The sequence below is a fragment of the Equus quagga genome, chromosome 6 (genome assembly GCF_021613505.1).
Source record: "Equus quagga isolate Etosha38 chromosome 6, UCLA_HA_Equagga_1.0, whole genome shotgun sequence".
In the NCBI taxonomy this organism is placed as follows: domain Eukaryota; kingdom Metazoa; phylum Chordata; class Mammalia; order Perissodactyla; family Equidae; genus Equus; species Equus quagga.
This window is the reverse complement of record NC_060272.1, coordinates 5,797,156-5,813,402: the sequence shown is the minus strand read 5'-3', so window position 1 is coordinate 5,813,402 and position 16,247 is coordinate 5,797,156. Positions and strand designations below refer to the sequence as shown.

At 39.1% G+C, this 16,247-nt stretch overlaps 1 protein-coding gene across 1 annotated transcript in view; it reads left to right on the top strand.

The window, feature by feature from the left end:
• MYO16 (myosin XVI) overlaps positions 1–16,247 on the top strand; it is a 450,985-nt gene that overhangs the window by 341,371 nt on the left and 93,367 nt on the right. The window contains exon 27 of the mRNA XM_046664745.1: positions 2,525–2,627. Within this exon, the coding sequence (XP_046520701.1) occupies positions 2,525–2,627 (103 nt within the window). The remainder of the gene's footprint in view (positions 1–2,524; positions 2,628–16,247) is intronic.

Sequence of the window (16,247 nt, the reverse complement as noted above, 5' to 3'; positions counted from 1 at the left end):
CCACCTTGATGACTTCATCTGAACTGCATTATATCTGCAAAGACCCTATTTCCAAATAAGGTCACATTCACTTATCCTTTGGGGGAACACAAGTCAACCCATAACACCATCTGTGTGAACCTGAGCAAGTGACTTCACTTCTGTGGCCATCGTTTTTGCACTATTAAAAGATTATCATACACACCTCCTATATCCCTGAGGAGTCTGTGAAGTGACGTCTAAAACATTCCTGCACTCAGTCAGTGCTCAAGAAATGCTACTTCTCCTCTGCCCCCAGCCCAGTTTCCTGGCCTCCCGTCATTCATTTATTCTTGCTCCATACAAAGGCAATCTAGCAGACACCAGGAACATGCAAAGATGACCCCAGGCCCTGGGGAAGCTCACACACTTTGAGGACAGATAGGAATTAAACTAGTGTTTATGATACAACATAGAATTTGTGTCACATCCTGAGGAACACACACATGCGGTACTGAGAGAGGGGAGAATTACCTGCTCAGTGGCTTGCCAAGGGCCTCATAGCAAATTTGCTGCAAAGTTGGATGCTGAAGCCGTGTTTAGATCCCTAATCCTATTTGAACACATTGTACAGTTTATATCACTTGTCACCTTTGACCCACTCAAACATTATGAAACATGGTCCCTGTTTGCACACAGATGCACTGAGGTCATGCAGCAGCATCTTCCGGGGATGTTCATAACCCTTTAGGCACTCTACCCAACTGCCATCTGCACACCTTACTCCCAGGTCCTGACCCTCCACACACGCATACTCCATTAGACCCATTGCTCTGCTCTGTTCTACCCTGGAAATACCCTTTTCTTTACTGCAGCAACCACAATATGACCAGTAGGAAAAAAAAACAGCTACCAACTTCAGTGCCTGCTGGGTAGGAAATCACATTCTTTCCTCTTATAAAAAATAAAATAAAATCACTGAATACTTCAGTCACCATAGATCATTTCAGTCCATTTGGTGTGATCAAAATGATGAGCAAGATTTTTCATATCCTTGCCTCTGGCACTACAATTTCATGTTCAGTCTCTGCTACTTGCTATTTTTACACTCCTGTTCCCTGAGTTTGATACATGAGCAAAAATCCATATATGAGAAAGAAGGGTTGTTGCTGATGCTGATGTATTTATTTTGTCTGACTCATGGCTAGCAAGATTATGACAGTTCTCAATCCAGGACAAATAATATACTGAATTTTCAGTGACAATGCTAAGGATTTAAGAAACGAAATGAATGTCTGCTACTGAAAAAGTCACATAGGTATATTTTCTCAGTCCACGTTGTATGCCAGACCCATAGTTACTGCTGCACTGCCTGACGTGCAGGGCACCTCATTTCTCTGTAGCACTTGCAGAAGTAAAGAAGTGTGTGTAGATCCAGTGAGGCTGTCAGCAGGACATGCCCAGTACTCTCAGTGCTTGCTCAGAGGGAGGGTGGGAAATAAAGATGTGTAGGCAATGTACTTCCTTCCTTAGTTGCCCTAAGGAAACAAGGAACTCATTTTAGAAGATTCCAAGTTTGCTGCAACAAACTTTAGATGAAAAGCTAAGATGTTTTACAGGAAACTTTGGTCATTTAACTTTTGACACTGAGTTCCCAGAGCAGCCCAGCATGAGAATCATAAACACACAATGCAACCAGATGCAGGTGCATAGATCTTTGCTGTTTCTTTCATTTCTTTCTCTCCATCTCCTCTTCCTCCTCCTCCTCCTCCACTTCCTCCTCCTCCTCCTCCCTTTCTTCTTCCTCCTCCTCCTCCCTTTCTTCCTCCTCCTCCTGCTTCTTCTTCTAATGCAGTTTTGCTTATATGTCGGGTTAAACATCACAAGTGCAAAGGAAAATTTTACATAGATTTTTTAAAAATGAGTGATAGAAGTTTGAAAGGCATTTTTTTTAAATCCATAGGAAACCATTATTTTGCCATGAATTTCAGCTAGGGAATGGAAGTTAATTATTCAGAGAAATTTCCAAAAAAACCAAACGTCCTTCTAGAAGATTTAAAATACTCAATATGTAATAGATGAAGAGGAAGCTGCTCTACTCCACCTCTCACTTCAATAAAACCTGGATGTTTTGATATTCCTTTATTATAGATTCTAACTACATCTAGATTCACTCTCAAATGGTAATAAAGAATGCTGGAATTTCTTAGAAGGCATATTTTTAAGTGCATTCTAAATATTTAAATGAAAACTAATAGATTAATTTTCTTCCTCTTTAAAGTTTCTTTTGACAAGTGGTTTGCATCACTGCATAACAGTGTTAAATATACATGAAAGGATTTAAAAATATATTTGACTCATTTAAAAAATCATTTTCCCTGTAAAAGCTAATGGTTGTTTCACATTGCACAATGTTAAATGCACAGCGGATGGAGATTTGGGAACTCACGGGATAAAGTAAGACTGGGGAAAATTTAAGAAACAGTAACGCAGACAAGCCCTTTGAATGTAATCATTTGCTTGACGAATTCAGTCATGGCTTTCATGTCCCTGCCACTCTTCACAGGTATAAGCCATTGGCCAGTACACTCCCAGGCGAGAAGAAGAAGCTGTCTGCTGAGGAGAAATGTCGCCGTGTTCTGCAGCAGTGTAAATTACAAGGCTGGCAGGTTAGTGGCCCACAGGCTGTGCACAGACCAGGTTAGGATTTTGAGTAAGTAGCTGAGTCATTGTGGGGAACCACCAAAGTCTCCCTGGCAAAAACAGATTGCTTTGACGTGTTTGGCAAGGCGGAACACTAAGTGTGGTCCCTGGAGACACCTCAGGCTTTCTGATTTACTGGTGTTGGCAGCATGCGGCTAACGCGGCAGGGAGGCCAAGGCCCCTTTCACGGTGCTGACGAGAAGTTCCAGGAGGGGCGTTCGGTTTGTCCATATCTCAGATTTGACTTTGTCACTGAAGCTTTTTGAAGTCTCTAAAAGGTAGCAGAAGTCAGAGAAGCTAAAATATGAGGACTGAGCGTCGATCTCTTGGCTCCCAGCTGGATCTCACAAGCGTTCCTAGACCAGGACTCCCCAGGCCCGCCAAGCCTTGTTTAGGATCCTTTTTCTGTTCCTCTTCTGCCTCTCCCTTAACACACACTGAAAATATCACTGTCCTTTAAATTCACTCAATGGCAGAAGGTTCATAACGGAAAATGTTGAGTTCTTTTCTGTGATCCTCTTGGCTGGCAGAGTCCAGGAGCTACGGGAGAGGTAGCTGGACTTCCAGAAGGAGGAAGTAACAAGAGACAAATAACAAGGGAAATAAATGCTCCCCAGAAACAGTAGGGCACAGCTGTGGATTTTGTTTAATATCTTAAACAACATCAGAATGCCCCCTGGGACTAGCGTTAGGAAGAGGAGATTTGAAACCTAAAAGGATTGAGAAGGTAATATTGGAGCAATAATGAGAAATAATTAAAGTCCACAACACCAGGGATTATCAGAAGTTTCTACCTATAAAACAACCCAAAGGTGGCAAAGAGCACGGTGGCTGATAGTTCTGGCAAGATGTACCAAGTGCTGGAAAGCAGACATAAATCTCATTTTAAAAATGATAGAAGAACATCTATAAGTGAAAATGTATGACAATTGAAGAGGCCAAAGACAAGGGCCTCCCTTCAGAAACGACTTTAACAGAAGGTTCAGAACTGCTGAATATGCCTAAAAGTGGCCTGATCAAGATGAAAAAGATGGAGAACGCTGGATTGACACTAGCACACTCATCCTTTTCGACAGAGAACTAAGAACCTAGAATTTCAGCCTTGATGAGTAATGATTTAATTGTCTGTGCCACCCATCTCTTTCTTTATTATCTTTTTTCTGTTTTTTTTTTTAACTAATAATGGAGTTGAACTTTAAGTTAGAGTCTGAAGGAGGAAGCTCACACAGTCTGTAGTAGTCATGGATGCACATCCGTGCTGAAAGAGTGGATAAAAAAAGAAGGAAGAAGGAGGAATTACTAGCAGAATGACGTCAGCTGACCACTCTCGGTCAGTGACATAAGATGTGGTTTCACATATAGAATTGTTACTCAAGCTAGGAGCTAACCGAAGTCATTTCAAATGAATCATTGCTTTTTAGTAAGCAATGAAACTTTTAGGAAATTTTAAGTAAGTATTTCGATAGTACTGGTTCATGAGTACATAACACTAAGATTTTCTCATTGTATTTTTTTCTTTAAAGAATATTCACAGGTAAGAGTAATTTCTTTATTAATGTTGAGGAAGAAACTTGAGTTGTAGGAAAAAAGTGAGAAAATCTGGAATAATTCTTCCCCTAAGAAAGTGCCTGGCAGTAACCACAATTGCTGACCAGCGGTCAGTCCACTGACTCACCTGGGTAGAGTATGGGGTCGGACATGGGAGGTGGCTGGGAGACAAACTTGTGCCCCCTGGCCGTCATTCCTTTCCCATTTCTGCAAGTGCTAGGATACTTGAAATTGCATCTGAAGATGGCATTAAATTGAAACACACATTGAGAGTTTGAAAAAAGTGCATTAAAATAAAAGATGGGAAAGGGCTACCATTTCATTGCATTAAGTCCATTTTCCCTTATGTTTTAACTCCCCAAAGGAGACTGAGAATACAGGACCATAAAAAAAAAAAGAAATTCATTCATTCGCTGAGCATGTTTGCTTGGGGGTTCCATATCAAGTAGTTGGGAAAGACTGCTGTGTTCAGCTTCTTCAAGATGTAACCTTTCATATACTTTATACTGTAAGAGAAATCATCGACTTCACAGAAATAAGGCTTATTCATCTTTCACTTTTTTTGCTAGTCAGACAGAAAAAGAATTTTTTGAAAAAATCATTTATTCCTGTCCTAGAAATTCAGACTCCTCAGTTTCAGAGGCACCACATTTGTTTGAAATGTGTTGATAGTTACAGGAAGACTTGCCATTACCGTATTCTGGGTGGTTAATCAGGACAAGGAGTAAATAGGAGCTGTTTGATTGAAGCAACTATAAGGACCTACTGGATGGTTATTGTGTCTGTAGCGTGATTCCCAAATTGCTAAGAGTTACAATGTATGTTTCTCTTAAGCAGTCAGTGTTTATCCTTTGGCTTTGAATGGTGAGCCTGAATTAATCGTTATTCTTTTCCATATTTTTTAAAGCAATGCTAAAAGACAGAAGGATTGGAGTCATCTTTTGCTGTGTGAAACTACATCGAGTGTTAGCTAGAAATTCAATTCTCTTAACTAAAAATACATTCTTTTTATTGTCACTCTGATGAGTCTCAGAGATCTTGTGAGATTTCTTCCTCTCTCAACATTAATCAGACCCTGTGTAAGAAAGCCTTTGACTCGTCAGTATGGTATTCTAACTCCATAGTTGCCATACTTTTGTACATTCCAGCAATTCCGTAAGTGATGGGGAACACCAGCATTCCCTATTTCAGATGGGGAGAAAGACATCTGATGTTCAGTGCTTTTGTGTATGTTTACCAATCCACGCGAGCAACTCATTCTTTCTGTAGTCGTGGGCTTGGAGTGCGTATGCGAGGCACTGGAACTTTTATTACTTGATAAATAATGATTTCTCTCATCAACAGAATGTGTTACAAATATTCAGAGTTTTTTGGCTTTATTTGATTTAAGCCTAATAACAACTCTATGCAGAAAAAGGAAAGTAGGCAGGGTTAGCCTTAATGACCTCATTTTAGATAAGAGGAAATAGAGTCTTGGAGATCAACATACTGATCCAAATATTAGATGTAGTTAATATTCAGTTTCAGTGCGAAGGCCACTTTGCTGAGACCAGTATCTAGCTCTTGCAATGCCGTGTTCTTTCCACTGCATTTAACTCGATCTATATCTTTTAATGTAACTATCTAAAGTCCTTTTATTCAGATTACAGAACTTGAAAGGCACAGACTATGCACTGCAGTGTGCCCTTTGATCAAAGGCACTTATATGTACCTTTATTGGTCAGGGCAGATTGCTTCTTGTAGTTAGTGTGTTTTTTATGTTTATAATTTACCCAGTAGATGAAGGAGAAACAAGCCGACTGCTTCCCGTTGCCGGCCGATTCCGATCAGAATCTTTCTTTCCCAAACTGTCAGCCAACTGACCCTTAAATAGAACAGGACTTTTGGACTGTATTTCTGAACTGCACCTCTGAAAGAAAGGGAGAAGGAGAGGAGAAAGGGGAGAGAAGGAAAAGGGAGAGAAGACGGAGAAGAAGAACTGGAATCTAGTGAAGAAGTGTTTGACTTTACATAGTGTTGAATATCCATCCTGGCTCTGATTGCTTGCTGAGAGCCAGAGGCCGCTCAGGCCACCTAGACAGGATTCCTGGGGTGGAGACAATTCATGGGTGGTGCTGGTTGAGATGCGAGTCAGGGTAATACTCGCTTCACATTCACTACTTGAGCAAAGGCAGTTTGAGAACAGTCTTACTAAGCTATTTTGGTAAATGCACCCAGTTTGCAGTATGCCAGGCTTTGCTCATATTGGTATTTATTATCATATTGCTCACACTGGTATTTCCTTTGTGATGATGGATGGCTCCTCTCTCTGAATACATAAAGTCAGTCCATTCTGCCCATGATTTTCGTATTCTTTTGTTATTCTACCTACCGCTTTAAAACACATTCAAATAAAAAGACATCAGTTCCTTGCAGTGAGTGCATACATACAACAGCGAGGAGAGTTGAAGACATAATTAACCAACACCCTCCTGCTCAGAGAATAAATAGTCTGAAATCGTGGGACTAAAGCTTGCTCCTGGAGACTAGCTCAAAGTATCTTTGGTGGACGTTAGGTTGCACTCACTCGACTGAAGGACACATCTTTTGCCAAGCGAAGGAGGGGAACTGGGATGAGCATGCTTTTGCTTAGCACGCTTTTGCACCTTATTTTCCATTTCCACCCTCCCCCTGCCCCCCACAATTTGCTCCTCCTCGCTGGTTCATTCTTATTCCTTAGACTGCACATCTTCTACAGAGTTGTTGATTCTCTCCCCCACTAGCATGTAAGCTCCATCAGAAGGGATTTGCGTTGAGGACAGAGAAAGATGCACAGTGGACACTCCGTGCATGTATGCTGGGCCAATAAAAGAGTCTTTGTCAGTAGGAAACTACCAAGCCATGCTATATATTTTGTATGGGTACATAGACATTTAAGAATCTTTAAAATCTGGACTAAGTCACAACAAAAACCTAACAGTGGTAGCATCTAGTTAGTTGTTTTGAGATGATAGTCAAATGGAATTTTAGCTTGTATCTATGTTTAGAAGGTACAGATATTCATGCATTACTTCTGTAATTAAAAGTGATTTTTGGAATTTGTAACTGCTACATAAATACAATTTAAGTAGAATATTACATAGGGTCAAATTAATTATTTTAAGCATTTGTGAAAAAACTGTGAGTCACACTAGCTGTTTTTCTTGAAAACATTTTTCTTTCAAATAATAATTAACCTATTGTGCATTTTATACCACTAGCCTTTACTTCTTGAAGGAATCTGCAGACTTCTTTCACATGATTTGAACTGGTAACCACAAGTTCTGGCAAACTCACTCATGTTGCTAGTCCCTTAACATACTCAACATCACTGCTTTAACAAAAGGTAATTTGGGGTTGAAGAAAAGTGAAGAAAAATCACGATGATTGGTGTCAGGAAAGGAGTCCTACTTGGCGGTGGCTTCTCGTTTATGTTTATGAAATGACGTATTTTAAGAAGATGGTGGACTAGTCAGGGCTTTGTCCTTACTTCAAGGCAGAATTTAAGTAAGTTGTTCAAAGAGGAATGGAAGGTTCTTGAAGTGATTTGAGTAGACTGTACGTGACTAACTCCCAGTACTGTTTTCTGTCTCACTAGATATATTTTTCTTTATGAAACGAAGAGTCTGTGAATTACTTCGTTTATGGAAAAAAATCCTCATAGCTTGAATTAACTTATAGTTTGGAAATAAGTTAATTAAGCCACTAGTTATTGACCTTCTGATATTTGTTTTTTAATTATTCAGGTATTTTATTCATCTAAATATATGCATTTTTAGTTCAGTCCTACTTTAAAGTAGCTTTGAAAATAATCCCTCCAGAACAATGAGCATTTTTTTTTTTTAAAGATTGGCACCTGAGCTAACAGCTGTTGCCAATCTTCCTTTTTTTTCCTGCTTTTTCTCCCTTAACCCCCGCCAATGCATAGTTGTATATCTTAGTTGTGGGTCCTTCCAGCTTTGGTATGTGGGATGCCACCTCAAGGTGGCCTGACGAGCAGTGCCATGTCTGCACCCAGGATCTGAACCAGTGAAACCCTGGGCCGCCGCAGCGGAGCGCGCGAACTTAACCACTCAGCCACAGGGCCGGCCCTGAACAATGAGCATTTAATCAATCACTTTCTGCCCCAAATTCCCAAAGCCACAGAAGTGGCTGGCAGGCACTGAGGCCCGTGTGGAACAGGCGTGCTTTGCCATGTTATGTCATTTATGTAAAGTGAAAACTTTTGAAACTAATTCTAAGTGGAAAAATAAATGGTATAATCTGATTTTCACACATTTTATATGAATCAACTGGTTATAGGATGATTTCTTCTGTGTAGTTATTTGAATGCTATATTCATTTTAAAGCCATCTGGAGGGATGACGAATGGAGAAACAAATCTGTCGGAGTCAGTTCCTGCGATGCCAGGGGTGCCGCGTCGGAACACAGACTCTGAGAGCCCAGGAGAGTCAGCGCTGGGGAGCGGCTGGCCTCCAGTTAGGAAGCTTCCACAGCGACAGGTGCACTGTCGTTTCAAACAGGCTTCTAGAACTGTGGGGTGAGAGGAACTTTGTGCACAGGCAAAGAAGGGCATCCTGTGAGGACCCTTTGAAGCAGGGGCTCATGATATCTGTTACTGGAAATAGGAGAAGGGAGAAATTCAAATTATAACCTCAGAGAGATTTTATATCCCCTCTAACATTTTAAGGATGAGGAGTCAAACATAGGAAGATTTGGGTGATTTATTCAAGATTATACAGACAGGAAGCAAGAAATGAAATTAGAACTTCAACTTCATCTCAACTATCTACATGATATGATACTTACTCTCCTGTGTGTGTGTGTGTGCGTGTGCGTGTGTGTGTGAGTGCGTGAGACTCACAAAAGACAAACCCCAAATTTTAATGGAATATACTTTTCCTATTTGTGTTTATCACCAACAAAAAAATTTATAATAATTATTTTCTTCATCATCATCTTCTAACATAATTTTCAAAGAATGGCCTAGATTTCGTTGTGTGTCTTTGTAAAATATGTGGTCTTCGAAGGATTCACTCTTACGGTGCTGAGAATTGCAAGATTAACATTTTTACCATAACATTCAATAAAATCAGCTGGATGAAGGATTTATTATTTCATTAATCTAAAATAGTACAGAAGAGAAAAGATAATAAAAGTAAGAGCGAGAAACTGTTAAAGTTTTAAGCACCCTCCACTTTTTTTTACATCTTCTAAGACAAGACAATTGTATGAGGGCCGTGGGTTCTTATTAGTACAATAAATGAATGGTTTATAACCTTTGTTTTATTACTCAAGGAGCACTTCATAAATCAACAGTAAGTACAACCTAGAAAATAGCCTATAACATTCTTCTTTCTCTTATATTCTTTCTTTTTCTCTGGAATTATTAATGTTGAAAAAAATAAAAATTAAGGATCTAAGAGTATCTCTTGGTACTATGTGCATTATAACTGGGAATTACTATATACGTGCACATATATTCATTTCCTTTTCTCTCTTGTACTAATCACTTACATACACATACACATGTATACGAACACATTTTTGTTATAAAAGTAGTATTCATTCTTGATAAGAAACCTGAAAAATAGAGAAAATTAAAGAAGAAAATGGAGATCATCCATAATTGAACCCCCTAGAGAGAACTACTCCAAATGTCTGGTGTGTATTCACCCAATTTTTAAAAATAACATTACAGAGGTTTGATTCTTGGTCAATGTGTCTCACTCCCTTTTCACTCTGAACTTCACTGAGGACAAATATTATATCCCTTTTTTTCTTATATGTTTTCACACACACGTGTGTGTGTGTGTGTGTGTTTCACTATTATATCCCTACAGGGTCTGGCACAGAGTAGACACTCAACCAGTATTTGTTGGATGAATGAATGAACAAATCTTCTACTTATTGTCACATTTTCTCTTTAGAAATGAAAGTATCCACAGTCAAGCCTTGCTCACATGTGTGACAGTTTCTCCTTTAAAGTAATTTTGTATTTTTCCTCTCAGTGTCATTATGCAGAAGGCTTAGTATAACATCTGGCACTTAACAATTGCTCAGTGAAAACTGGTTCTGCCTGTTCCTAATCTGACTTTCATGTCTTAGAAATCAGCCTAATGTCCTGTAACTCCAGGTGGATTGATTGATCGAGTCAACAAGCATTTATTGAGCACCTTTATGTCCCCGAAGTTACACAAGGCAATTGTGATGCGCTATTAGGAATGAATGATACATCCCTCTTCCACAGGGCTTACAGTCTAGGGGGAGGAAGCAACAGTCAACTAATAAGTACAGGGTAGGATCCACCCTGGGAGGGACACTAGCTTAGATAAGGCGGTGGTCATGAAGAGCATCTCCAAGACAAACGTATAGGCTGAGATCTGAAGGACGAGAAGGAGCCAGTCACGTGATGGGGCAGGGAGCTGGGGTCTAGGGGAGAAGTGTGTGCCAAGACCCTGAGAGGAAGGCAGCCTCTGGGAACGGATGGGAGCAGGATGGCTGGAGCCCCGAGAACTGGGTGAGAAGGGGAGATGAGATGCTGTAGCGCAGTGTTTCTTAACCTTTATCATTTCATTATTGCTCCACTAAGGAGAAAAATTGATGAGAGAATCACTAAGGAATTTAGTTCTTGGGGGCAAAAGGTATCTTAGCTATTACAATGGTTGTGGCCCTTCAATGATCAATCCTCCTTGACAATATGTGTCTCTTAAAAACGTCTGAAAAAATGGTGGTTATGCCTATGCCTAACCCATTTCCATTTCTTGTATATCAATCTAATTTTCCCCAATTCCTGATTTATTTAGTCATCACCAAGCCTTAATTAAGCACCTAGTACATGCCACAAACCTTGAAACAGCTAAGGGTGTTTTTGCAGATCAGGAACCAGCTTCTCCCTCTGGGGGCAGAATCACCACACTGGGAATGGGTACTCAGAGGCAAGCGGGGGCCAGAGCCAGTGGGATGTTGTGTAAGTCAAAGCTGAATATTCTATTTTAAGTTCAATGTGAAGCTGTCGATACTCTCTAGAGGAGGTGGAACATGATCTGATTTATGCTTTAAAAATGACAAAATGTATTGTTGAAGAGCAAGGATACAGTTGGGAAACCAGTTAGCAAACTGATGTAGTAGCTCACGCAAGACAGAGCCCTGGGAGACCCAACAAAGAGGGTAGCTAACCAGTGAATGGACAGGAGAGAACCTCGTGGCGGCCTTCAGTCAATGGGCCCATTAGGTTGTATTGACTTGAAGAGTGGAATCCCCTTTAAAACCAACATGTTAGTTTAGGTCAGGAATATGCTCAAGCCCTTATTAACAAGTGTGAATTTGCTGCACAAAATATGTGGGGAGCTCTAAAAGATGGAGAAGACCTTCAGAAGTTGAAAGCAGAAGATTGTTCACAAAAATAAGTGTCAGTCAGTCTCAAAGCAAACGTGAACACACCACAGAACAAATATTTGGAAAATTAGGAAAGCTATGTAAGTATTTTTAATATCATGAACAATATAAGATCAGATACCCAGGATGAGGTGCCATGAGTACTCCTGTTTTTAGAAGTAGAGCAAACATCAAAATACATCACTGGCAGTAAGCTGGCAGATGCTGGTGATGGAAGGGCCGTCTGCCTATGTGTCTGTACACGCCCCAGTGGGTACACTGAGCTGTGATAGTGTTTATGTTGCTGTTAATCATTTATAACATACACATTCCATGGGGCAGGTAATTAGTATTGACATTATTGAGGCTATTTTATAAAGAAGAAAGACTAAAGGTACTCCTTAAATGAATACATTAACTTATGCAATGCACTTTCCTCTATGATTTTGAGGCCAATCAGCCTTGTTTGGGTTTAGCTTTGGTTTGCTTTTCACAATGTGTCACTTTGAGAGGAAGAGATTTGCTTCTTTAGTATATCGATACGATTTCCATAATGAAATAACATGTAGGATCACACAGTGAGTAATTCACTAGTAAGCTCAAAATAGTAGTTTTTATTCATCACTGCTTGCTGTACGGGTCATACCGTTCTAGGTGAGAGTAATTAATTTTTCTTAACCTGCAATTATATGTAATTTGAGCCAAACCACCTTCTTCAAATACCAGAAGATACAGTACTCTATTAGATGTGTGTGGCTGTAATTATCTTTTCTGTGTTGAAGTTAAACTTCAAGAATAGTCTATTTATAACAAAGAGAACTTGTATTTTAGTATAAATGTACCATTTAAAGATGTCTAAAAGTACATTCAGAGCCAGGCTGAACATTAGAATATTTCTATTTAGTAGTTTTTTAAAACTACCATGAAAATGTAAAATATTAAAATATTAATAGTAAAATATACACATGCAAAATAATGATCATCCTTAGAAACTTAAATCAAAAAAGCAAATGGGGAAAATATGTGACTTCAGCCTGGAGAAGATGAATTTTAGTTAAATGTTTGTTCTACCAAGCTTCTTGAAAGGGTAGACCACAGTATATTCATCCCTGTGGTCCTAGAGCCTGGCACAGTGCCTAGAATTAGGAAGGCCTTTGGCAAATGTTTGCTTTATGAATGGATGGATGGATGGGTGGATAGATGGATGTATGGATGGATGGACAGACGGGTAGGTGGGTGGGTAGATGAATGGATGAATGACTGATGAGTAAATAGATGGATAAGACAGACACATGGTAGGATAGATGGATGAATAAATGTGAGATAAGGAAAATCAGGAATGATATAAGATACAATGTACCTGGGAGCTATGTGAAAATGAAATAGAAGCAAGAATGAGTGAAGGACTGTATACAGAGCCTGTGTGGAAGTGTTGGAGTTTGGGGAGCTGTTTCTTTTTGGAAGACATTACCTGGTAGGTCAGGAATGTGCTCAAGCATATTCAGAGTACAGAAAGCATATTCAACTACAGAAAGTGCTTTGCATGGTAAAAGTAGAAAGAACAGTATTTTAAAGGAGTACAGTGACACTCTCAGAGCAGCAGGAAGGAAAACAAGTCTGATGGGAGAGCAATGCAGACATCAAAACACATAAAAGAGTGTATTGTTCATGTCATCATCAATGAAGCGATTTGAAAACCTGGGAACAGATTTACATGAGTAGGGCACTTTAAGAGATACCAAGGCATTTTTTCAGAATGCTAATATTAGTGAAGGAAGATGACTACTTGCAATGCATCTGGCTATTATATATCTTGTCTTTAAATGAGAAGTACTTACTAGAATAATGCTAATGATTTTTAGAGCAAGGGAGATTAAAATTTTTAAAGATTAATTTCCCATCAGTAATAATAATTTTTGCAGCAAAAGATACACATTTACAATAAACTATTTCTGATTAAAATAATCTGTGGTAATTATTAACAAAACATTCCAATGATTATAGCCATGGATATAAAGGGATAGTAGCTAGCACTAACACTGACATCCATCAATAAGAACTCTGTGCATAGAATGCTCTAGGCCCTTGATGGTATCTGCAGAAGTTTCACATTGGTTTTCTGCTCTCAGGGAGTGTGTGGGAAGTTAAAATAACAGTAAATAGCATCCCTTTTAGTGGAGTAAAAAGTGTTAGCTCTTCAGAGATCAATAAAGATTGTATTATGGAGAGTTTTGAATGCTAAACCCCAAAGTATGCATTTCAGCTTATGGGCAACATGGAATCATTGAAGGTTTCTGGGAGATTAATAAACTGGAGGCAATGTGTATCAAAGGGCAGGTGAAGAAATAGAGGAAGAGGTAAGTTCTAGGTGTTGGTTTGCAATTATCTTAGACCAGAAATGTGGTGGCGCCAGAAATATGAAACTTAAGACCTATTTTCTTGAACTGCATTAGATGCATTTTTATAAAATGAATGAATTCAAATGGTTTAAACAGATTTTATTTTTTTAAGATTTAATTAAATTATTTTTTTAAATATCTGAGTTCATGTTATAGCTAGTGTCCATTAAAATCCCTTTCTTTGAAATTCTGCCTTTTCCATTTTATCATTTCATTTACTTTCATTTCCTTCACCTTAATACATGTAACTTATGACCTTTATATATTTCCGAAATTATCCCAGCCAACAAAAATCTCACTGTCAAGTTGGATATTCAGACAGGTATGCAAATAATGACACAACCAAGAAATCAGTGGTATTATAGAGATACAAATAAGGTACATTAGTGACATAGATATGCTATTATAATGAGTTCATTATTGTAAAGTGAATGCTGAACTGAGAGTTCACCAAGCCATCTGTGTTTTAAAGGTTCAATAGGAGCTTATCCAGTAGATGATTCAGAGAAAGGTATTGAAGAAAAATGAAATAGTATATGTTAAGCCAGAGGAGAAAAACAAGTTCCTATTTTGTAACAGCAAGCAATATGATATGGGTTGAGAATAGATAAAACCGAATGCATTGAAAAAGAACCATACGATAGAAAGTCTAGTAAATATTTTAGGAGAATTTGAACATTATCCTGAAAATCATGACCTGCTATTAAATAATTCTAAGCATGAAAGTAACATAATGAGGTTGATGTTTAGAAAGATCACTCTGAAGAGAGTTTTGCTCCAGGTCTCCCAGACAGTGACAGGTGGTCGAATGGGGGATGTCCCTAAAAAGGTGAGGCCAGTAATGTGTAACTCCTGCAGGATCCCAGGGTTGCCGTGGAAGCCAGGAGTGTAGGTCCCTCTACCCCTCCACGAGAGAGGACAACCGCTACATGCAAGCTTGGCCACCCTCCTCTTTGTCTTTGACTGGAAGCGGCAGTCAGTGAGGCAGAGGAAGAGGAGAACAAGAAGGAGAGCAGCTTTACAGGTGCCCATGCCCTTTCCCTCTAGTACAGCCTCAGGCCATCCACGCTCCAACCGCCATTCCAGCAGTTGTCTGTGCTGCCACAGCCTGCACCTCTAAAAAACCCCTGAAAACTGTAGCAGTAATTGAAGCTTTCGAAGTCATCAATGACAATTTTGTTTAATCTTTTAAGATCTGTCACTTCAAAAAAAAAAAGAAAACCCTACTGGTTTTCTAATAAAAATAGCGATGACTATAATTCACAGATGGTTTACTTTTACAGGAGTCAGAATGACATTAACATTTTAATCTCGGATCAGAACACTCTGCGCTTAGGGAGCGCACAGGCAGAGGGCTCAGGAGGAGAACGTTCCATCTCTCCTTTGCTCTGGTTGTGAGCAACACCTTTTATAAGAGAACGCAACTAAAATCAAGATTGTAGGTGATCTGAACATTTGGTCTCATCTGGATGAGTAAGAATTTGTTGGATTTGATATAGCACACTAAGGCGTTGATTACAGAGTAACTTCATGTGAATTCATTCCATAGAAAAAGTTTAAACGGCCGACACTTTTCTCCTAGTAAACATCATTTAAAAACAATGGAAATCCCTGAAAAGTTAGAATTCATCTGATCTTGTCTGGAAAAGAAAGATTCCTAGATTTATGTCTCACTGATCCTTAGTGTTAGTGATAGCAGAGGACTAAAGGACTAAAATGCATTATCCAGAATATTTTCTGAGGAAGAAATTCCAAATACTACTAAAAGGCTAATTTCATTCTTTAAAGAGAGAAGAAACACTTACTACAAACATGACATGGCTAAAAGGCCTGCATAGTCAAACATTCAAATTTCCGATGAGCATCTCCAAATATTGCTAATCCACAAATAAATTATATGGTAATAAATAAATAAATAAATAAATCAGTCCATTGGATAACTGTAAAGTAGACCCAAATAGCTGAATGGAAAGAAGTTTTTATTTTATTTTATTTTTCGGTGAGGAAGAGTGCCCTTGAATAACATCTGTTGCCAATCTTCCTCTTTTTGCTTGAGGAAGATTGTCACTGAGCTAACATCTGTGGTAATCTTCCTCTATTTTGCATTTGGGACGCTGCCACAACATGGCTTGATGAGTGGTGTGTTAGTTCACACCTGAGATCTGCCAAAGCGGAGTATGCGAACCCAACCACTGCACCACCAGGCCGGCCTCTGAAAAAAAATTTTGAATCATCTGAATGTGA